At 39.8% G+C, this 24354-nt stretch overlaps 3 protein-coding genes across 4 annotated transcripts in view; 1 reads left to right on the top strand and 2 right to left on the bottom strand.

Moving 5' to 3' along the window:
• Positions 1-24354, top strand: part of LOC134819489 (low-density lipoprotein receptor-related protein 5-like) — a 59474-nt gene that overhangs the window by 18447 nt on the left and 16673 nt on the right. Inside the window, exons 15-38 of one of the 2 annotated variants that reach the window (XM_063829445.1) lie at positions 5033-5225; positions 5487-5615; positions 5835-5986; positions 6226-6355; positions 6520-6644; positions 6903-7033; positions 8255-8374; positions 8542-8629; positions 9100-9196; positions 12794-13005; positions 13423-13501; positions 13819-13929; positions 14107-14290; positions 14533-14656; positions 14840-14951; positions 15156-15295; positions 16226-16328; positions 16779-16886; positions 20111-20234; positions 20483-20628; positions 20800-20940; positions 21023-21183; positions 21509-21772; positions 21913-22657. In XM_063829445.1, the coding sequence (XP_063685515.1) occupies positions 5033-5225; positions 5487-5615; positions 5835-5986; positions 6226-6355; positions 6520-6644; positions 6903-7033; positions 8255-8374; positions 8542-8629; positions 9100-9196; positions 12794-13005; positions 13423-13501; positions 13819-13929; positions 14107-14290; positions 14533-14656; positions 14840-14951; positions 15156-15295; positions 16226-16328; positions 16779-16886; positions 20111-20234; positions 20483-20628; positions 20800-20940; positions 21023-21183; positions 21509-21772; positions 21913-22054 (3316 nt within the window). In that variant the 3' untranslated portion in view covers positions 22055-22657. Of the gene's footprint in view, positions 1-5032; positions 5226-5486; positions 5616-5834; positions 5987-6225; positions 6356-6519; positions 6645-6902; positions 7034-8254; positions 8375-8541; positions 8630-9099; positions 9197-12793; positions 13006-13422; positions 13502-13818; positions 13930-14106; positions 14291-14532; positions 14657-14839; positions 14952-15155; positions 15296-16225; positions 16329-16778; positions 16887-20110; positions 20235-20482; positions 20629-20799; positions 20941-21022; positions 21184-21508; positions 21773-21912; positions 22658-24354 lie in introns of those variants that run through there. The other variant, XM_063829443.1, reaches the window with a different exon arrangement.
• Positions 1363-4235, bottom strand: LOC134820082 (uncharacterized). The gene is made up of 3 exons (XM_063830303.1): positions 3963-4235; positions 3554-3811; positions 1363-3419 (listed from the first exon to the last, which is right to left on the bottom strand). Exons 1-3 carry the CDS (start codon positions 4184-4186, stop codon positions 1526-1528), a joined length of 2376 nt encoding a protein of 791 aa, XP_063686373.1. The 5' UTR covers positions 4187-4235; the 3' UTR covers positions 1363-1525.
• Positions 17405-19696, bottom strand: LOC134819809 (zinc finger protein 513-like). Its single transcript, XM_063829957.1, has 3 exons — positions 19208-19696; positions 17717-17845; positions 17405-17470 (listed from the first exon to the last, which is right to left on the bottom strand). Exons 1-3 carry the CDS (start codon positions 19694-19696, stop codon positions 17405-17407), a joined length of 684 nt encoding a protein of 227 aa, XP_063686027.1.

Raw genomic sequence — 24354 nt, 5'->3', positions numbered from 1 at the left:
AGCATGATAAGTATCGATAAGCATGATAAGTATCAATTCTAATATCCAAATTTTGGATTTATTTAAAATTCTTAAACGACCAGTTATAACCATCCCTTGTTCCAATTGATCGGTGGGGTACTGCAAGATTATGAAACTGATTCAACGTTGATTTAACAGGGCCCAAATGAGATACCAAACGTGAAATGCAAAGTTTTGAAATTTGTGCGTGTTTGACATACGTATCCATATTTGATATCGTCTGAAACGAAAAGACAAGTAGATATGATTTTAAGATACAATCAGGCCCATCGGGTAAGTCGGGTTACATCCTTAATTGAACCCCTCGTACATTAGATAGCAACAATAGGCTGGCTTTACTCTTCAGGCTTAATCTTACTATATATAAAGCGAGACGATATATATATTGTGTTTATCCGTACCATTTTACTGACACCGCGGCATCTACTTTAATGCGACTTTCCGCAAAAACCATAAAAGATATACAACTGAAACTTTTTTGACTGAGTCAAATGTTTTAATGGCCTCCAAATAAGCATGAAAAAATAAAAAATTGGCCAAGGAATAGGAATTTTAGAGCCCAAAATTTGGACCCCCAAGTGGTGTCAAAAACGCGAATTAAATAAGTAATAATTATTTTAGTTTTTTTAGGGTTATACGGGTTCCTGCTAGTTAGAATAGTCTGAGAAGGAATGAATACTTGTCGGAAGTTCAAACAGGAGGGAAATTTGCTAAAATAAACAAAGTAAGGTCCCTGAAGATTTGGGGCCCGAGAGTTTCACCGGATTTCGGCCCTCTCGGAGGCCCTGGTAATAAGCCACGCTTTCAGATTTGTAGTGATTGGCACATATTTTTTATCTAAGACACGAAAATCCGGTGTTGTGCAGCTAGTGATATTGCTTATGACAAGTTAGATTTAAGCCACTTAAGCTTTTTCGCTCACATTTATTTTACACGGTTTTATTTTTAACGCAGGAGCTTGATTGGGCTTAATTGATTTGGTTTTGGGTGCAGTTGAAACACTTAAAAAAATTAATTTCGATATTGTGTTTGAAATAGCAACACGATAAAATCCAACCGGTCAATTATTTGCTGAAGAGCAAGTCGTTCAATTACTGTAGTTAGGATCAGCGAATTTTTTTCGTTCGTGGGTTGAAGATTATGTCAAAGGTAATCATCGTGGCAGGGGAATGTTGTAAATTGTAGAGTGGCCAAGGTGTTCAATGCTCATTCATCCCATGATCATGCCTTATTAGAAAGTTTTAAATGAAGGTATTTCGAAGTGCACCAACTTGTATAAACCCGAGTTGCTAATCCTGTTTAAATTTGACCTTGTTCAATGCAATGGAAACGACTTAAATTAGTTTTTAAACAATTCATTGTTCACATTTTCAAGTAATATTGTAACAAATACAATGACAGGGATAAAAATAACACTACTGGTCATAAAAAGCTTCTGCATTAAATTTGGATGTGTAATTTATTGATCAGTGTTTGATATATCATTATGTACTCAATCTCTGTTTTAGCACATGTGTCTTTGTCTACAAACACCATCGGAACATCTTGTTAATCCACCTCCACACTCTTCATTATCTCTATCTTCTTCTTCTTCTTCTTCTTCTGGAGCTTCTGTCTTCTCCTTGGTCTCTTCTGTTGCGGGTGCTTCAGTCGAGGATGCTGTAGTTTCAGTTGTTTTATCAGTGTTCTTATCCGAATAATTGGTCGAGGGTGCTTCAGTTTCAGTGGTTTTGTCTGACTTCCTCTCCCACCACTCGGTGTATGATTCTGTTTTATATTCAGTGCCTCCTTCGCCGCACATTCCACAACTCTTCTCACAGTACATCTCCATGTAGTCACTGTGGAGGCTACCAGAATTACAGAAACCTTTTTGAGCCCAAGCAGGGCAGTCTTCCTGATAGTCCATGCAGTTGAGCTCTTCTTCGTCTCCTCCGCACACTTCACACGACTTTCTGCATGTAGAGGTCATGAACTCTTTATAACCCGGTTCGGAACAAAAATCAAGATATGCCCAATTAGCACAATACTCATGATCATCAGTACAAGAACTGTCTTCTTCTTTCTTCTCACAGTTAGGAATATCGCAGTACTCCCATCGTGGGTTTCTCCCTTTTCTGGTGTAGCACCAAGGTTTCTTAATCGCAGAGTTCCCATCTGGTCGTCGGCAGTAATTCTTGTCAACTCCCTTGTTATCATTCCAGCTTTTACATTCCCGACCTGATTCAGTCTTGCTGATAGAACCCCTGTAGTATAATCCTGTTGGATCGTCTTCTGGTAGACAATCCTCTTCATCTTCTGTTGCCCACTCTGTTGCCCACTCAGTTCCACCCTCAGTTCCACTTTCCTCCTCTTCATCTTCTCCACAAACCGGAACATCACAGTATTCCCACCTAGGCTCTGTAGACTCGGAATTATAGCACCACGGACCTGCTCCTTCGTGGTCTGGGTTCCGGCAGTAGTTGTTGTTCTTTATCCCGGTCCCTGGGTAGTTTTCTAGAGTTCGGGTGTGTTCGTTGGGGCTCTGGGACTCCCAGTTTTGGCAGGATTTTCCTGAGGTTGTCGTTCTCATGGTACCTCGGTAGTTCAAACCTAGTTTGTCGTTGGGTTCTCTACATTCTTTCACCTCCTTATTCTCCTCGGTTGCTTCTTCTTCTTCGTCCTCATTGTTCTCTTCCTCCTCATTTTCCTCCTCGTCCTTCTCCTCTTCGTTTTCCTCGCCTTCATTATCTTTTTCGTCATCTTCACTTTCATCTTTACCTCCATCGTTTTCGTCCAAGTCTTTGTACTCGATGTAGTAAGCATACGACAGAAGCCCACAAATATCTCTTCCTCTTTCGAATCTAGCGAACCCGTTCATTCCCCAATCTGCACCCCAACTGTTTTTAATCTCGAAGAAGTTTGTACCATATCCTGTCAAAATGACAGCATGATTAGGGTGAGTAGGTTTCTTACATCCGTCGTATATACCCTCTCCAACACTGTAGAAATTATCCTCAACCGTGAAGGCAACAGCTAGCGGCATCTTGTTCACCAGATCAGTCAAAACTGCAGTTTCTGTCTTAGCGGACTGGGTGTAACCTGTAACTTGAATTTTTCCAGCAATATCATTAGAATGAGAATTATGGACACACTTCCCATCCTTTTCCTTGTAAGGGTAGTTAGCTTCAGATGGGAGATGGTTCTTTTCTATAACAAAGTCCCAGGCTGAGGTATACCAGGAACCTTCACAGCCGTCCTCATCACTTCCAAGATGCTCATAGGTACAGTCGAGGAGTTCTTGTTCAGAAAATGAGAGAAGTTTTCCTGTAGCTGCCTTGTAGGCGTACTCTATCGGTCCAATAGCACCGTAACTCCAACAACTTCCACATCCTCCCTGGTTCTTAACTGGTGTTACGTACCTGGAAGATATAAGAACTATCAGCTATTACTAACCCTACTTTGGGTTTAAGAGACTTCGGCAAGCATAAGGGATAGCCGCAATTACTAATCACGCAATAAGACATATATAAGGAAGAAATTTCAATGTACGTACCCTTTCTTGTTCCAGTCGAATGTATTTGGTAGAGCCTGCAGTGACCCAGAAGACTGCAAAGCAGCTGGTCGGCTGTTCCTCCCGTTCTCTAGCAGACTCATGTTCTGACTCAATCCCAAATATTGTTTCCTTGTGGAGGTGTCCATAACAATGAAGGAGTTTACTGTACACTGGTAGGAAGTCTCTCCTTTCTTAAACTTCTCGTTGTGAGATTTACATTTGTTAAGGTTCCGTGAAAACACTTGCTGCTGCAGTTTCCTGATATATATTCCTTGTTTAGGGCCACTGGTACTATTTTGTTGAAAGCGGATCCGATATTCGCAAAACTGGCTATAGAGTGAAGGCCCTTTTAATTTATGTGGAAAATATAAGTTTAAAACTTTGCGAATTCCCTTTTGAAAATGCATACCTCTGTCTCTTATGAGAGTTCGGGTCAGTCGACGCTAACATCAGCTTATCCTCTGGATCAGTGTACGCCTCCATGTACATTTTATACGCTTCCGAAACACTAACATCGGGATTCAGAATATCATCCTTCACATTGCCGGAGATCTTCTTGCTGCTTAGCTGCTGAGTAGCCGCGAGGGTAAACACCTGGAGGGTGAGCAATGCGAGTAAGATCTTGTACGCCATTTTCTTCTCACAACAGGACAAGCAAACAAAAATGGATTGTTCAGTAAATGAGTTTAATTGATTGTAGGTGATAAGTCGCTTAGTTGTACTATCGTCTATGTAAACAAAATCGTCGCTTGGCAATTGTTTAAATTCGGTTGTTTATACAACTAATTGTCTAAATAATATGAGGTTATTTTGGATACTTTTCAAATCAGTGTTGTCACATCTAATCACGCATTGATACATACTGACATTGACTATACTTACAGCTCGAATTTGGAAATAAGATCATCTTCATGGTATTAAAGTAGAACCGCGATCGTGTGCTAGAAAAGATCAAGATGTTAGTCGTTATCTTTATCAGCAGTGAGATAAGATCAAACAGACCAATGGTAGATCAGCATAAGGACACGTGATCGTTCTGACCAATCGAAACGAAGCAGCACTAGCAATTTAGTAGTATGGAGCCAACAAGAACGCAGTTAGTGCGTCGCATGGAGCCAATCAGTTCCTTTTGCTGGGAGCCCATCAGGATGTAGGAGTATTGGCACTGAGAGTGATTTACCGAACCGTGTCTTGGCATGCTTAACCCTTATCTTATAACCGATAACGATGAAGGGAAATTATTTGTAACCAAAAGGTTAAATTTCGACGTGCGCTTGATAACCCATCTTCTGTAACTTGCACGTCAAAACTCAAACCTGCATCCCCATATCTGCAGCTTCACAAAAAATTTTTTTAAATAGTTGGCAATTCCCATACACCCTGTCGGCCGTCACCCCACCCACAACCCCACATATTAGTGGGAACTATAACGTCATTATACAATATGTTGTTTCGGTTATTTAATGATACCTCGCCCAGATGTGGATGTGCTGACGGTTTCATCCTCTCCGCTGACGAGGTGACGTGTCAGGAGCCCCCTCTACTTTACCTTAGCCTGGGAGAGTACATCCAGCGCATCCATACCTTCCCTGTGTCGGGGAGTGCCGGGAGGGAGAATATCGTACACCAACCTGGGTCCAGTATCGTGGCTCTCGACTACTTTGAGGACAAGGTAAGTTTCTTTTTCTTTATTAGATAATTTATTTGCTTGTTATTTGGTGCTCAGTTTTTGATTGGGTACTTGAAGTTCGAAATGAGACATATGTATGGCATGTGTTTGATTATAGGCTCAAATCAGATTAAGTTGTCCTTTTTGTAGATCATAATATTTAAGTGTATATTAAACTGCAGTTTATTTGGAAATACAGTTACTGATTTTTTAATTAATTTGCACGATACAATAAACCAATATTTCCATCTAATCCCATTTTAGGAATGTCTGGTATGGATTGACGCAAAAAACAAAACAATCTTAAAGACACACCTTAAAGGAGTTAAAATACCAGAAAATGGCATCGCAGGTGGCACTCCTATTGTATTTGACGGACTTGTCAAACCCACGGTTAGAACCAATCCTCTCAATCATATCGATTGGACTCGTTTCACTTATTTAAATCTTATCGTATATCCGTTTCTAGTTCATATTAGGTTCCTTGTGCGTTTATATTGTACATTTTTCTAAAAACGAACCACATTATTAACAGATTATTGACTGATTTTAAAAGAACTGATGATTAACTTCCTATTAAGTAATTATAAAGTGATTACTCCACCCCCACAGGACGTATCAGTAGACTGGATATCAGAGACAGTGTACTGGTCTGATGAAGGTCGGGACTCTATAAACATGGTATCTCTAGACGGTGATCTGAAGAAGGTGCTGGTGAAACATGCTGTTAATCCTACCTCCCTCGTGGTGTATCCTGTCTCCGGGTGAGTTCATCATTGGTCAGGGGTTGGAGGACTTCGACGCTTCGACGCGCCGCGCAATCTAGCATTATTGCTTCGCATCGAAGGGGGGAATCTTTTATAATATCATAATTATACCCTATGTTATTACCGCTTTTAAGAAGTAAGTAAAAAGGAAATCGTTTCTTTAGTTAGAGTAAATTCTGTATCGTAAAATAAGTATGATTTAATAAGGAGGGATGTATGATGTTATGTTTCACCAGGAAGATGTTTTGGATAGGATGGGAAGCTCACTCCGCTGTGATTAGGTCTGCAGGAATGGACGGTAGCAACGTTACAACCCTCGTCACCAGGCTATCCAACTGGCCCACTGATATCACTATTGACTATCAGGTATTGTTCTTTTCGTCGGTTGTTTTTCGTTCATTTTGAGGACTTTCCATCAAACATTTCCGATCCAATCCCTAGTATACACTATAGCTATTAGTCCTTTTTTAGAAAAAATATACCTAATAAAAAATAATACAAAACTCACGAATAACCTCACTTTGCCGCAGAATGACCGAGTAGTTTGGGTGGACGCTCGAGACAAACTAGTTGTCTCGTCCAGTCTCGACGGTACTGACATCAAATACACTTTTGGTTCTCCTCGCATCAGATACCCTCTTGCTCTAGCAATCTGGTTAGAAAATATTATTGGTTTATTTAGTTATTTGCATCGTTATGAGTTACGTGAACATAACATTATGATATTGAGGATACATTCAAATTAGAATATCAGGATCTTTGCTATCTTTTAGCGTGGAATCTCAAACAATGGGCAGTAAAACTAATAGCCCGATTTACCATGTCCTGATTTCTGTTTCCTTTGCCACAAACTCCGCGGGAAAGGGGGTTTTACTTTATCACTTATTTAAACATCTGAGAACAATATGCCCAGGTATGGGTCTACATACTGGGCAGATCTACACATGTCTGCCGTGTGTGTAGCCGAGGGAACCAACGCTTTTGACACGATGGTTGTGGAGAGCAGCACTGTAAATGTAACCGACATGGTGCTTTCTCACTCTGGTAAGTTGTGCTTTCTCACTCTGGTAAGTTGTGCTTTCTCACTCTGGTAAGTTGTGCTTTCTCACTCTGCTAAGTTGTGCTTTCTCACTCTGGTAAGTTGTGCTTTCTCACTCTGGTAAGTTGTGTTTTTTCACTCTGGTAAGTGTGCTTTCTCACTCTGGTAAGTTGTGCTTTCTCACTCTGGTAAGTTGTTCTTTTTCACTCTGCTAAGTTGTTCTTTTTCACTCTGCTAAGTTGTTCTTTTTCACTCTGCTAAGTTGTGCTTTCTTACTCTGGTAAGTTGTGCTTTCTCACTCTGGTAAGTTGTGCTTTCTCACTCTGGTAAGTTGGGCTTTCTCACTCTGGTAAGTTGTGCTTTCTCACTCTGGTAAGTTGTGTTTTTTCACTCTGGTAAGTGTGCTTTCTCACTCTGGTAAGTTGCGCTTTCTCACTCTGGTAAGGTGTGCTTTCTCGCGCTGGTAAGTTGTGCTTTTTCACTCTGCTAAGTTGTGCTTTCTCACTCTGGTAAGCTGTGCTTTCTCACTCTGGTAAGTTGTACTTTCTCGCTCTGGTAAGATGTGCTGCAAGGGGTTTTTAGTAGTGCAAAGCAGAGGTTCACTACTATGAGCTTTCATAAGCTTGTTACGCCCCTAGTAAGCGTGAATAAACATGTTAGGATGTCCAATTTAGGTGTTAAATGGTGTTAAAGATGAAATTTCGAAGACAAAATTCATGGCATAAAATGGAGAAAATGGAGAATTACTCTTGGGTTTTTCCATTTTCTCCATAGAAAAAGTCTCCATTTTATGCCATTTTATGCCATTTTATGCCATTGCCCCCCCCCCCCCCCCCTGGTAAGTTGTGCTTTCTCACTCTGGTTAGTTGTGCTTTCTCACTCTGGTAAGTTGTGCTTTCTTACTCTGGTTAATTGTGCTTTCTCACTCTGGTAAGTTCTGCTTTCTCACTCAGGTAAGTTGTGCTTTCTCACTCTGGTAAGTTCTGCTTTCTCACTCTGGTAAGTTGTGCTTTCTCACTCTGGTAAGTTCTGCTTTCTCACTCTGGTAAGTTGTGCTGCAAGGGGTTTTTAGTGGTGCAGGGGGGGGGGGGGACAATGGTATTTTATCCCGCCATTGGTTTGATATTATGCTCAGTCTTTTCTCTTAGTTAATATGGTATTTGTTTATGGGTTTTATGTATCGTCACAGGATATATTTTACATATTCTACCCTACTTGCCCGCCAGGAAAGCAAGGAAACATCAGCTCTTGTAGTCATAACAACGGGAACTGTTCCCACGTGTGTGTACCCAGCTCTGATACATCACGTGTCTGCTTGTGCCCCCTCAGGACTTACCTTGATATCGGTACGTGTTTTTATACCAGGTTCTGAAATCACAATTGAGTTTTTGGTGTGCTATAAAGTGTGCCACAGAGGGTAAGTCATGTACTTACTATAATGTTTCTAATGAAGTAAGGCATCTCATATTGAAGTTTTTGTCGTGGTTGTTAAAACTTACCTCTCACAACCCAGATGGAAGGACGTGCAGGGAGTCGCCCCAGCGTATGTTAGGTGTGGACCTGAACCCTTACCTACTCGCAGTCGCCTCCCCACCTACCAAGTCAATACATTATACATTTTATATTTATTTCTTAGCCTTGCCATAATATAAATCATTACTTCTTAAATCAGTTACTGTTTCCTAACTGTTTACATTTTATCTGAATTCTGAAAGTGTATGAACATTTAAAAGCAAGTATTTTAATTTAGAGGAGTTCGATTTAATTCTTCCTTTAAATTAGTATAATAAGTAAGTTAACACTGCACATGGTAACAGAATTAATTATATCTCATTAAATCACCATGGTAACTTAGTTAACAGAGCTCACTAATCACCATGGTTACTTAGTTAACAGAGCTCACTAATCACCATAGCTACTTAGTTAACAGAAATCACTAATCACCATGGTTACTTAGTTAACAGAGCTCACTAATCACCATGGCTACTTAGTTAACAGAACTCACTAATCACCATGGTTACTTAGTTAACAGAGATCACCATGGTTATTTAACAGTGATCTTACTGGCCAGGTTGTCACACCAGAGGTTGAGTAACGCAGTGAAGATAGCTGTTCACTACGAGCTGCAGAGTATATACTGGCTTGACAACGTCAGGAGCTCTATTGAGGTTTGTCAACACTCTATTTAGGGTTTCTTGGGATTTATTAAACCTGTTTAAATTAGATATAAACAAGTTTTATTGCTTTAAAATGTATGAAGATTGAATTATGCTAAGAATGGTATGATATAATGTGATATGTTGGATCACTTGGATACTGGATCTAGGCAGTAAACACCTCAATTTTGAGGAAATCTTCGTAGTTTATCTACATTATAAGTCTAATGTTTTAAGTGTAAGTATGTCAGTTAATCAGCTTCAAAGAATGTTTGAGCGAATCTTTTTGAAAAACTAAGCCATGAGAGAAATCACAGAAGCAAATTAATTAGGATATTTAAATACAAAATTACTAAAAACCACAATATAAGACATAAAAACCTTTTATCACCGCAACCATCCTATTTAAACCCCGAAGGTTAGTTCTATATTTCTTGATAAGTTTGTCCTGTCTATATCACATGGCCTTACTTACTTAGAATATTATGATGATCACATTGTACTCCGCTGCTGTATAAACTGAATACTACCGCTGTGTTGGAGCAAAATGTAATTTCATTATTTTCTGTGAGCTGGTCACAAGTGTGTATTAGGACGCATTGAAATTACCGGACCACGATGTATGGGGACTTGCCATGGCAACATTAAAATATATCGACTCTGTTACATCGTTTCCTCTTAATATAATTACCCTTCTTATTACGATCTTGTATGTAATTTTGTGTCTCTTGTTTCAATTTGGGTGTTTGTGAAACTTTTCTTTGGCCTTCCTTATGGTGATTTTAATCACGATCGTTCTGAATATTGCTAATATCATGTGTACAATGTACATGTTGTTTTGGTTAATTGAAGCTGCTTGCTTTATATCCCCCCAAGCCGTGCATTTTCGTGTGACGTGATGGTGTAAGCGTAGCTATTTATATAGCACTATAATTGGCTATTGCTATGATACTTATTACCTTATTACCTTATTTATTAATTACTTATTACTTAACTTATTAATTACTTATTACCTTATGTTTGTTACTTCTCTTACTGCTGACTGTTATCGACCGCTCGGCGCTCTCTAGTTGCAATAGCTCAGTGATAATTATAGTTATTATAAGATATTTAATAATCTGTCTTACCATAGTCAGACATGACATTTACAGACGAGGAGTTCTCAAAGTTCTCAGAGATTTTGGAAAGTTTGGGAATCCGTCACCCTAATCCATCACCCTCCGACCAAAAGTACGTTACACTAAAAGAAGGAATATCGAAGGGAATACTGCAGCAGTTCTTCAGGTCACAATATCACAAAAATAAAAATGTCGTAGAGTTTATCCCAAAATACATCCGACCAATGATAGATCATCCAGTTAAATTTTACAAAACTGAGGCTAGACCAACTGAACGTCATCCCAAAGAAAAGACGAAAAACCCTGTTCAAACCGCAGGCTTTGAGCACGAGTTACTGGTTCAGACAAAATTTGAGAGTTTAGGAAGTTCTTCTCTTTTTTCAGGAAATAAGATAACCATATTTCACAACATGAAGAAGGATTTTTTAAAGTATAACAAGCTGAAAAAGGCGAACTTGATGAACAATGAGTACGATTTGGTTGTGTTCGATGCCATGCACGGAGTGTTCTTAGTCGAAACCAAAAAAAGGGAACATGCAAACTTCAAAGGAGACAGTCTGAAAACAGAACTTGACAGACAGCAGGAGCGGATGAAGTTTATGTGTTTGATCAAAAAATTCCTTGGAGTTAAAACTCCCATCACTCCAGTTATCTTGACATCCGTGACTGAGAAACCCAATAAGGATCATCTCGTACCTTACGGTAATTCGTATGTCCTCGGAGTTAACTTTGGGGAAAATTTTGAAAAAACCTGGAAGTTCTTCCTCAAAAGTCTGACCCTAGCCACTGTGTCCCCAGATGACATAGAAAAATTTGCAGTAACGCTAAACACGCTACTTCGCTTTGGAGACACACCCTTTCACCTTCACAAAAACTTGACAGGAGGTAGTATAACCACTCCGGGGATTTATCAGCAGACAAAAAAGAAGAACATCGTCATTTGGACCAAACAACAGAGCGAAATCATAGACCTCATTCAGGATACACTTTCTGAAAATGCTAAAGAGTTTGCTGCAGGACCATGCCAGACAACCCTAAAATTGGTCATTTCAGGCTGTTATGGCTCAGGTAAAACATTGATGTTGTACGAAGCAGCCAAACTCTTCTGTAGAGAGAATAAAGAGCAGAGTGTAGAGAAAGATGCAAGAAGAGTAGCATACGTTATCTATGACAGAAAAGATGAATTTTATAAAGAAGGTAACATGTCCCTCCTTCACAAACGACTCGAAGCGTCCTTCGAAGATGAGAAACTTACCAAAGGAAGAGTCAGCGTCGTTAATTTAGCAGGATATAAACAATCGAATATATGCTGTCTGGTCGGATATGTTCAGTCTTTAGGCACTGTTGACCTTATCTTAATTGATGAGTTCCTACTATTTAACGAACACTTATCTGATAAACGTCAACGTCTGATCTGCGACGACCATTCAATGACTAATGTAATCTTCACTACTCTAGACAATACGGATTATGATAAACTCTGGAAAGAAGTATTTGAGGATTTTAAAATATTACAGCTAAATGGAAACCTCCGCTCCTGTCCCAGCATCTGCAATTATATATTGGCGAATCCAGGAGCATCCTCGTCTGGAGAAGTAGGTTACAACCCACAACGGGTCGTACCACTTACAGTTGATCACAACGTTACTGGAGGTATCGTTGAGGTGATCAATTTGGAATCCAACGCCGACCTTTCTCAAGTAACCGATAAAATAAAATCGATACTAAAGACCGAAGAGAAAGAGACCGAAAAGAAAGAGACCGAAAAGAAAGATAATATTTTTGTTATCAACAACAAAAGTAGGAAAAGTATCGACAATGAACTTGTTCCTAAACTAAAGAAACTTGGAGTGGAATATGGGGACTTTAAGAAATTTATCGGATGCGAAGCTGCAACCGTGATCTACATTGGTAGAGAGGTGTATGACTCCAATAGAGACGAAGCACTTTCTAGAGCCACTGTAAATCTTATCTTGTTTTTATATCCGGGATAAATAACTTTGTTTTTAATATGACCTGCGAAAAATGTAGCATCATTCAAGGACTACGGGAGATTTTAGCCTAGAACAATAACCCCTTTCTTAATCTGCTTTCCTCTATCTTACTTATACATTTCCTATGCATGGTTATCGTATTAATTTCCGACACATCTTACATAAATTGATGTTAAATCTTATTATATCTATATTGTCTTTATTTTCTTCTTCTGAATGAATGAGTATTAATGGGTTGTAAAATAGCTTATTTATTATAAATAATAGTCAATAAACAAGCTTCGAACAGTACAAATAGTTGGCTGTAGCGCTAATATAGTTAGTGTAAATTCTGATTTCTAACATGATTGATTACATGTCGGGGACTGGCCCGTGGTACCAGCCAATGTTTACTCAAAAAAATATATATATCAATGGTGATAAGAAATTCAACCCCGTGGGGCACATGCATAAATATAAAATGTAATGTAAATGTTTTGCTATATCGGTAATTTCAGATGGTACACGTTAACGGTACAGGCTACAAGACAGTATACAAAGGCACATACCAAGCTACTGACATTCAAGTAGACTGGTTAGGGGGGAATATCTACTGGACAGAAAGTGACTCTTTGTCCCTGAAATGTGTTACCCTCAACGGACAGTACAACAGATTAGTTGCTCGTACGAGTTACCCGCCCGTCTTTCTTCTGCTGGATCCTCCGAAGAGGTTTGTTTTGTAGTGACGTCACACCACGTGTAGTGACGTCACACCACGTGTAGTGACGTCACACCACGTGTAGTGACGTCACACCACGCGCAGTGACGTCACACCACGTGTAGTGACGTCACATCACGCGTAGTGACGTCACACCGGTTCGTTTTGACGATTACTATTTGTTACACTTCCACTTTACATTGCAGTTTATCCTGAGCTTCTATTAGGAAATTAGTGGCCTACTTGATATTTTATAGATTTCATATTATGTCCAGGATATTTGTATATACAGGGTATATACACTGTAGCAATGTTTAAAATGAACGTTTGATTTGGTTGGCTGTTAGTTCAAGTTCCCTGTAAGACCGGCTCACATCATGAATCATTCACCAGCTATTCAAATTAGAAACTGTGACAATATTGTTTCAGTAAGATATTCTGGATGGAATGTAGTGACGATGTTGGAACACTTTACCAGTCTGCCATGTCTGGTGCTAACGTTACTCAGGCTAGTGGTTTTCAACATTCTTATATCAGATTCTTATATATTCAGATCTTGTAGCATTACCTCTTAATATTATCGTTTGTCAACTTTACGAAGAAGCGAAAAATGTAAATCTATACACTACAAACCTTCTTAGACCGATAGTGTATGAACCCTAGCCTCCGCCAGAAGTGGATATCAAATGATTTGTGACACTAAGTCAGAAGTGGATATCAAATGATTTGTGACACTAAGTCAGAAGATCGAACCTAACACGTTTCTAAATATAAAGCAGGATTGACTCCCACTACTCCACAAGTAATCCTCTCCCCTACTTACAGATACTAAACACTACCCAGTGTCCAGACAGCATGGATATAGCTCGTGAAAACAGTACAATATACTGGAACATAGCTGACAAACTGTACGAGTATCCTTACCTTCTACAACAGGTGCCCCCCCCCCCCCCCCCCCCCCCCCCCCCGCATTTTTATTTATCCAACATTTTTTATTCAACACTTTTACCAAACTTATCTAATAGATATTTTGTATTTATGGCGGTAGTATACGGCCTCTCACACATTGCGCACACAAATAAAAACTTTTTGTGAGAATATTTCTCCTACTAGGAAGTTGAAACGAGGGACCTCTACTTCGCCACCTCCACTCTGGTATGGGTGGAGGAGACTTTGTTCCTGCTTCGGGAGCAGGAGGGGGCGGAGAGACAAATGTTCGGGATTGATATGCCGTTTGAGACTGTAATAGATGTGGGAAACACTTCCTGTTTCGTCGCTTTCTCTCCTCATGATGCAGGTTTGTTGCAAATCATCGGATATTTAATTAATCTTTTAAATAAATTAATATCATTTCACATGCGGTATTTTGTTATTTTTGTTGCACCACAATTTCCAGCATTACCAGGATACCTGACCCATGGTCTCTGTTTGATCCCCACTAATTCCCACTAAATCCCACTAATTCCCACTAATTCCCACTAATTCCCACTAATTCCCACTAATTCCCACTAATTCCCACTAATTCCCACTAAATCCCAGGGTACTCGGAGTGTCAAATAAACAATGGTGGCTGCACTCACTTCTGCTTCAAAGAAGAGTCAGGTGTAAAGTGCGATTGCCCTGCACAGCACTCCCTACACCCAAATAACAGCACTTGCACCAAGTATGCTGAGCTTTATTTAATGAGTTTTACTTTTAAGGCCAAAGACATGTTTTACTTATGTATACTTAGGAATTTATTATGATTTTATGCCCTTCTTTTATTCTCAAATCATCTTACAAATGTGAAGATAGCCACGTCTTCACTACGGCAGCAATATAGTAACTCTAAATCCCCGTCCCCCAGATTGGGTGTGAAGTGTGACGAGGAGAGCGAGTACCAGTGTGGTTCAGGGGAGTGTATATCACGTGAATTTGTCTGTTCCTCCCACGCTGAGTGTATTGATCAAAGTGATGAGGTTGGAAGTTTTACTTGTCTGAATATTTTAATTAAATTTACACCAAAATGTTGGGTATCTTCGTCTCCGTTATTGATATATATTATCGACTGCTCGACGCTCTCAGCAATGAAGTGGCCCTTTTCAGTTATTATAAAGCAAAACCGCTATCTATAGTCATAGCCGCAATCTTATCACAATATTTGACGACTGTTTTCTAACCAGGCTGACTGCGGCTGGTGCTCCAGTTCCCAGTTCTCTTGCGGAGTGAAGTGTATTGACAGTACCTCACTCTGTGATGGCAGACTCGACTGTCTTGATATGGAGGACGAGAGTGTTTGCAGCTCTTCTAATGATTGTAATGGGTACGTTAGTTACTTTAACTTACTTATAACGTACTTTACTTGAAGTAACGTTTATGAAACTACGCGGAGAGGTTTAAATCTAATCCATAATAGCGCCCCGTAATATATTTTATTTCACGTTGTGATACCTAATTTTTGTTTTTAAACAGAAAACTACTTGGTTATTCGACATCATCCGATTGTTTTGTTGAATGCTTATCAGCATTTAAAACTCTGCCTTCAGTTATGTTCTCTTTTCTACTGCTCCAGCTATTACTCTCACACATATATTATAATAACCACCACGTCCTGATCTCCAGGCACGTAGCCAGGGGGGGGGGGCTAGGGGGGCGGCAGCCCCCCCCCCCCCCGGAAAAAATCGAACCCCAGAAAAAAGATAAGCCCCCTAGTCCCCATGGTCGCCTGGTAACTGGGCTGTGTTTATGACTGCAGTCAGTCAAAGATTTGAACTGTGGATTAGTAAATATATGTCATTAAATCCAAGCAAACATTCTAGAAGACTTCTATAATTATAGTCAATAGTGTCCCCTAGACCGTAGGAAATGTAAAAATCTTAAGACGATGAGGCCTGAGTAAGTCGTAAATTCTGATTGGAGAATGCAGATTGCTGTTGTGAAGTTACCAAATTTACGTGAGTACTTGATTCTTTTCAATCCCAGTTTATTGCTGTCCTACAAATTTCTTTAATGCCAAATGTCGTCTAAAACACCCTGTTTCGCAAAAAATTTCCGGGGGCTGCGCCCCCCTAGCCCCCGCCAAGGGGCTCCGCCCCTGGACCCCGCTGGGGGCTGCGCCCCCAGACCCCTGCCACAGCTTGCTCGCTTCGCTCGCTGCGCAGCTTGATTGGATGCGTCGGCTCGCTTCGCTCGCCGACAGCCCCCCTCAAAGAAAAATCCTGGCTACGTCCCTGCTGATCTCCCCTGACAACAGGTACAAGTGTAAAGGAACAGGAGTGTGTCTCCCAGCTAGGATGAAGTGTAACGGGTACAGGGAGTGTGAGTTGGGGGACGACGAGAAGAAGTGTCCCAGAGTGGTGAGTAACAAACTAACTACGTGTTAAAACGTGTCCCAGAGTGGTGAGTAACAAACTAACTACTGTTAGTGTTAAAACGTGTCCCAGAGTGGTGAGTAACAAACTAACTACGTGTTAAAACGTCCTGAGGGAAACGTGTACCTTGTTTTAATAAGTGGTGATGATTTTCCTGGCATTGAGTTTATTATCCAGGAAAGTTTATTTTTTGTTCTGCAATTGTTGACACTTATGTCACTCGTTACATCACCAATAAAAGAAGTAGCAGGATTTATTGGTGCCATCATTAGTATCGAATAAGTTATATCATTGTTGAAACCCTGACTCCTACTTTCTTACTTCTGCCGTGTTTTGTACTGAAATACCTACACCTCCCTCTGTAACACCTCTGTAACACCTCTGTAACACCTCTGTGACACCTCTGTAACACCTCTGTAACACCTCCCCCTTCAGGCTGCTAAGTGCAATCAGTTAGAGTGGAAGTGTAATGACGGTACTTGTATCAGTAAAACTTGGCTCTGTGATAGACATCCTGACTGTGCCGAGGGAGAAGACGAACAGGTTTATAATTATAACATATTTATAACATATTTATAACATATTTATAACACATTTATAACATATTTATAACATATTTATAACATATTTATAACATATTTATGACATATTTATGACATATTTATGACATATTTATAATATATTTATAACATATTTATAACATATTTATAATTCTAACAAATTTACTTTTGTTGCGTGTTTCTTGGGGTGTCTCATTATTAGTTGTATTTTTCTTTAAACTCTTTTGTTTTTGTCAATTATTATGTTGATATCATGCAAACTGCAAACTAAGTCAAAGTGAAACTGTCAATGGAAACAATTATAGATAAAATTAAACATACGGGTTAAAATTAAGGTATAATTAAAAAGTGGGGGGCCCAAAAGTATCAGAATTTATCAGAAGAGGCGAATCCAATTAAAACAATTTAAATGTATGTTGAACTGAAGTGCCCTACAGTTCAATCCCAAGTTTTCAAACGCTAAATTAAAAAGTAATCTGTGAGATGCAGTTCAGAAGCAAACTACCAGAGTATCTTTATCTCTACTTTATCTTTCGTTTTACTTGTTCTTCTCTGTCTTCTCTCCTCCTGCTGGGTATGTTCCGTCAAACAATAGTTAGTGTATTATAGAGCGAGGGAGAATGGAAGGAGATTTTTGAATAGTGTTTGTGAAACTTGCAATCCTTACTGTAAATTCTTGATTAAAAAAGAAAGAAAGATAGCTGAAGACTTTTTACTCTAAGATAAATCAAACTATTGGTAGACTAAAAAACACGCTTCGAACTTACCACGAGAAAAATTTGTATCACGTGATCTTATGTGAACTCTTCTAACGTGATGGTTTAACTTCTTCTTCACCTTGGCTCTGTAATCACAATGTTCGCATCCAAACGGCCTCTCGTCCGAATGTGTATGGGCCACATGAATTCGTAACGCCCCCGTATCAATCCCTCTGTAGTTACACTGAGAACATGGGTAAGGTCTCTCTCCAGTGTGAGTACGTTTGTGACGTGTCAAGCTCCCATTGGTTGATGCTGCGTAGTTACACGTGTCACAAGTATACGGCTTCTCCCCGCTATGAGATCGCTTGTGGATTATCATATCAGATCTAGTTTTGGATCGGTAATCGCACTGATTACACTTGTGGGGACGGACCTCGCTGTGAGACCGTGCATGCATCTTCAATCTGCTTTTAGTAATGGCACTGTAGGAACATTTATCACAGTGGTGAGGTCTTTTCCCAGAGTGAATAAACATATGCTCATTCAGATAGCATTTTAGCTTGGTCTGATATCCACATTTATCACACTTGTAGGGTCGCAGACTGGTATGTGTGAGTTGGTGTGACTTTACTCTACTTAGAGTACTCCCTCTGTAATCACACTCATCACACTTGAAAGGTTTTTCTTTAGTGTGCGTGCGTTTATGAACCATTAACTTCCACCTACCTCTTGCAGAGAAGCTACATTGATCACAAGGGTACGGCCTCTCCCCCGTGTGTATTTTACGGTGTTCTTTTAGAGAATTCTTAGATTTAGTTGAAAGGTCACAGATATCACACTTATAAGGTCGTTCACTGGTGTGAGTACTCATGTGTGATCGAAGGGCACTACTTTGCTTAGCCTTATAATCGCACAAAGTACATGTGAAAGGTTTCTCTCCGGAGTGAGTGCGTTCGTGTGATTTTATCGCTGATGCAGTAGCTGCTGAATAATCACACTTTTCAGTTTTACACCGAAATGGTTTCTCTCCTGTGTGAGTAAGCATGTGACTGTTAAGATTCCCTTTCTGTTTCGCTTTATACTCACACCGATCACATTTGTACGGTCTTTCTGCGTTGTGTCGGCGCAAATGAACCTTCAGGTTGCCTTTAGTGGTAAATGAGTGGTTACATATTTCGCACTGGTAAGGTCTCTCGCCAGTGTGAGTACGCATATGAGTAGCCAGAGAGCCTTTCTGTGCTGCCTGGTAATCACACTCTTCACATTTGTATGGTCTGTCCAATGTGTGAGTGCGCTTGTGGATTGTCAGACCTCCTCTCTGACAACACGAAAAGTCACACTTATCACACTGAAAGGGTCTCTCGCCAGTGTGAGTGCGGATGTGTGTCACAAGAGAACATTTATGCTTACACTGATAATCACACCGATCACACTTGTATGGTGTCTCTGCGGTGTGTGAGCGCATGTGAATTTTCAAGCTGCATCTAACGGCTGCTGAGTAATCACACTTTTCACATTTATAGGGTCGCTCGCCAGTGTGAGTGCGCATGTGTGATTTAAGAGCACCGCTCTGCCTGGCTTTATAATCACACTGAGTACATACAAACGGCTTTTCCATAGTGTGAGTACGTTCGTGTGATTTCAGCGCTGATCTGTTGGTAGCTGAAAAATCACACTTTTTACACTCGAAAGGTTTCTCTCCGGTGTGAGTACGATCGTGAATTTTCAACCTTCCTTGTCTGGCTGTTGAATAATCACACTTTTTACACTGATAAGGTTTCTCCCCAGTGTGGGTGCGCATGTGAACTGCAATGCAGCTCTTTGTTTTGGCTGAGTAATCACACAAACTACAGATAAAGGGCCGCTCCCCAGTGTGGGTGCGCATGTGAACTGTCAGGTTACCGTTAGTGGTCGCCGAGTAATCACACTTTTCACATTTATAGGGTCTTTCTCCAGTGTGAGTGCGCATGTGTGACTGAAGATAAAATTTCTGCCTGCCTCGATAGTCACAGAGGTTACATTTAAAAGGTTTTTCTACGGTTTGAGGTTCTGTCATAGAGTCGTCGTCCATTGCAGGATCAATAAGTGCCATGTTACATAGTCGTTTGATGTTTATGACTGCTAGAGTTAATTTCGTTAAATTTTATTGACGAAACAGAATTAAAATTAACGCCTTGCAAAACATGAAAATAGTGATTGTAATAAAGTAAAAGAATACAGTAAAGTGGTTTAACGACGATAATGCAAGATACATACTAACTTTGATTAAATTTAACAAAGGTAATGTACCCACAGCTACAAGAGTTCATGGTTCCAATTTTGCAACCTTGACAGTCAAAACAAACACTAATTATCATTATTAATTATCGCCTCGTTTACGATCGAGTACATTAAAAAATCATGCAGGAATGGCTTCGGTGGAAAATTTACTGTGACCTGGAAATTATAAACTTCCAAAGTGCAACTGTCCAGTTATAAAACTCAATATAAATTTCAACTATTCCAGGAATGCGCAGCATGTGATCCCGTACTACAGTTCGACTGCGGAGACCGCTGTATCAGTGTCACTGATGTGTGTGATGGTTTTATTCACTGTAAACAGGATGGAAGGGACGAGGCTAACTGCCAAGGTAACTTACTAGAATTTGTATCCATTATATTAATCGATATACGCTACGATTTTTATAGCATTTTTTACTCACTTCAAATTTCATAACTGGCATAATAAGCATTATTTTTAGGTTTATTTTTTTCCTCAATCTTGTAGTTGAACTCTCTCAAAATTAGTAATGCACTATTTTTATTGTACATTACTAATTGTGATAGAGTTCAACTACAAGATTCAGAAAAAAAAATTCCGAAAATAATCCCACTTCAGCATGTAAAAAGGGACAGAAACAGTGTAAGAATGGCCAGTGCAGGGCCACTAACCGGTGGTGCGACCGGACCCCGGACTGTTCCGACCGGTCAGACGAGTGGAACTGTACCTACACTATGGTAGATCCCCGAACTGATGGGAATCAGGTCTGTCAAACTGGGGGCTCCGCGTGTGAACCATGTTGAAAGCGTGTAGCCACATTTGGGGCTTAAATCGTACAACTTCGGGCAAATTTTGATTGACAGACATTGTTATGAGTGTGCCGTTAAATTTATCCGACTGACTTACTTATTTTAAAGTTCTCCTCGCTGTTTCAGAACCACATAGCCCCCACTCTGATAATAATATTCGCTGCCCTCTTCATGACTGTGGTGGGAGTTGGGCTTCTCTACAAGTTCAACATTCTACCTCGAGTCAGATCTACCTACAAGCAGCTCACTCAGTCCAGCAACAAAACAGTAAGTATTTTAGAACGGAACCTAATGATAATTTGCTCTCTCATTTCCTCGTCTCTAAATGTCTAAAACTCCTCCTGTACAGGTGGAGACGAACGTATGTGTCACTACAAACACCTACTCGGAACTGGAGACAACAGTATGTAGTTCGGATGGTGCCTGGCAACGGAGGAACAACAAGTCTCTAGATCACTATGAGACTATCACTAACAGTTCTATAGGGTCCAGTCTTAAACCTATTAACACGTTAGTAAACAGGGGAGATTGAGTGATTAAGTATGCGGTCACGAGAGGGCGAATACTGAATATTCCAATCTTCCGTTGAATTATTAATCATAATCAGAGGTGGTTAGTTATTAACTCAGCGAGTAAATACTAACACAAACAGTTGTGTTTGTGTTATTGCTAATAGTACGAGGCCACAAAATAACATTCGACAACCAGCTGGACTAACCTTTTATTACCAGCTTGCAGCTCAGCAACTGTAATGAATATATATTTTGACCTTGATGATGTGTTCTGTAAGTGTAAGTTCAAAGTTGTAACACAGTTTTGACGAGCATCTTTTCAGACAAAACCCATACGAAAGGTTCGGTATTGCTCCAGTGCAGAGCACTACAGATGTCAGCATCGCAGACGGACCTCCACCCTCAATAGCTAGCGGGGGCTACTCCTCTGGTCCCGGGGCCTCCTCGCGCGCACCTTCACGTGCACCTTCTGCCAGATCTCACGCGCACTCCGCGCGATCACGTGCTACTTCAGCCCGGTCACGTGTCCCCGTCAGTTACCAGTACCACGTTAACAACAACGTCATCTGGGACGATCATATCAACAGGTAACATTTATTCGTACTAATTATCATATTTGATATTTTATCTCCACATTTTCTATTGTTCTCAAAATCGATATAATTATTATGTTGGTCCCCATTTAATTTTATGAATAACTAACGTATCTAAATTTCATTTTCCTCAGTGTGTCAGATTACGATCAGAACTGTTTATCAGACAATTATCAGTCCGAGTTTTCAGTGGGGTTCTCAACCTCCCGTCCGGAGCGACTAGCACGGAACCTAGCTCCTTGTGGAACTCCTGTCACCACCGACAACGACGACTGATCACATGATATTTGTCGTCATTTAGTCGTCCTAATCACTAATATCTTAGATCTGCTGATAATGTGATAGCCAAGCTCCGTGTGATGTATTTGGAGTGATGTTTGCCGGCGCCGTCGGTTACCTACTGTTATCTACTGCATATTGTAATTTATACTTTGTGTAATATAAAGACATTGATTATTAGTTCATTTTTGAACTAACTATTGGCTCATTTTGTTTTTATCCAGGTTTGTATCTTGATCACCACCGAATGCTGTTTTTAATTTTTTGGAAGAGACTGAGAGGATGATTTCAGGAAGGTCAAGATTCCTATGCCATTTAAGTACCTGGTGTTTTTTGCTAACATTTTAGCAAATTTTTATAAAAGTGATAGCGAAATCATCTTTACCGACATTAATGTAATAATTATAATGTACTGATACATAATTTGATGATTTTATTTTATAATTGACATTTTGAATACTGAATTAAGTTCTTTGAATGAAGTTCTTCGACCTTGGACCTGTTTACCCTATTTAACTTAAATTCTAAAGGCAAATCGTTTATTGAGTCGGATATTTTAATCTTAATCTGATCAGTAATCTCAATTTATTTGGAACACTATTCTCGATGTTTCACTTGTATTCTCGAACATGAGTTGTGGTTTGATTGCATAATGCATCCAAGTTGGAAACTGTATAGTAATGTCAAAGTAGCGGCGCACGCTACTTTGTCATTTGTACAACTCAGCACCCTGCCTCGGACCATAATATTTCGAGAAGAAAGCTGTGCGCGCTACTTTGACGGATGTTACTCGTCTGTATGGTCTAAATTTCTTCGAAGTAGGGCCAAGAGCGCGCCGCTTTCTTCTTAACGGGTACGTGATACTCGTAAAATATCTGTTCCAGGACCGTCGACGAGTCCAACTCGGCGCGCGTACTGGTAGGTTGTAAACCTACAACTTTCTTCTCGAAATATTATCTGCCCGAGGCTTACCTGGGGACCCTAGTAGTGAAGTCATTCCCGATCTCATTTTTAAATCCCGGGAATCCCGACCGAAATAAATCCTGGAAATCGGGATTCCCCAACATTTAAAAGTAAACATGATCAAATAATTTTTCTCGCAACCGTAGATCTTGTCATTGGTCATACGTTGTAGCGCGATGCGTTACTGTGCCGCGCCGCGCACTCAATAAGGCTTCTCACAGCGACAGTAACGTGAATTCCAGGTTTCCAACTCCCAGCTGCTGGGAGTTGAAACTACCGGAGCGCATTTTTATTTGAATTCTATTTGGAGTCGAGCGCTACGTTATACTGCTATATATAGCTCGTTTCAAGTCGAAATCCTCATTTGTTCAGTTTGTCTTTCGGCTACGTTCCTACTTTTATTTTAAATCGTGTATGCGAATCTTCTTCATTAATCTTATGAACCAGCTGATTTTCGTAACGGAAGAGATATCAAGAATCTATCTTTTGAGCTTTAGTTACGTTTCTTCTCAATTTTGATAGAACATGGAACAGTTGTCGTTTTAGAACTAAGAACCTGTTGTGTTTTGTAGTAATTAAGCATTCTTGGGCCGAAACCATTTAATTCATTAATTCCGTATGATCTATTACTCAGCAAATTGAAGGTCAGGAATCTTTTCATTTACATTGGGAACGGTACGATTACCAGCTTATTAAGCAAATACAGAAACTCGACTGACTTGTTTGAGTTTGTGTAAGTTAGTTCAGTTACTAGAAACTAATGTCCTCTTTTACAGTAACTTCAAAACTGTCAACGCCGGTTTAAATGCTTTTATACAGAAACTGATTTAATATGTGTACATATATATATATATATTGTATAAGGCCCTTATAATAAGGGTAAGTCAAGATCACTGTCCAATTTTGATATTTCAATTTTCAATCATTGATTTATGAAGTAGCATGGTTGTTGAATGTTGAAATTGGTTTAATAGGCTTGTTCGACTATTTAGGTTCTACTTCTGAGCAGCATAGGCCGATCATAACATATTTCCCCAAAATATCGTATTTCAATATCATTAATATATGTCAAGAGATACATTACTATGTTACCAGGCCGGCTGTTCGGATTAGTATCCATTATTGCTGAGATTAATTATACATGGTGAGTATATTGACTAATACCAATCGTTTAATCGGTATTTACCTATTATCGGTGTCGTATTTTCAGCTAAATATTAAACAATCGAAACTTAAAAGGACCGTGGCCGTAATTTTGTACCCTCCTAGTCTTAGGTTATCACACCCCTATTTACCTCTTAATCACAGCCTAAATGTAGGAGTCATACAATAAC

Source organism: Bolinopsis microptera, chromosome 8 (assembly GCF_026151205.1).
Source record: "Bolinopsis microptera isolate Bmic1 chromosome 8, MBARI_Bmic_1.0, whole genome shotgun sequence".
Lineage (NCBI taxonomy): Eukaryota > Metazoa > Ctenophora > Tentaculata > Lobata > Bolinopsidae > Bolinopsis > Bolinopsis microptera.
Note: the sequence above shows the minus strand (reverse complement) of the source record. Positions and strands in the feature narration are given on the sequence as shown.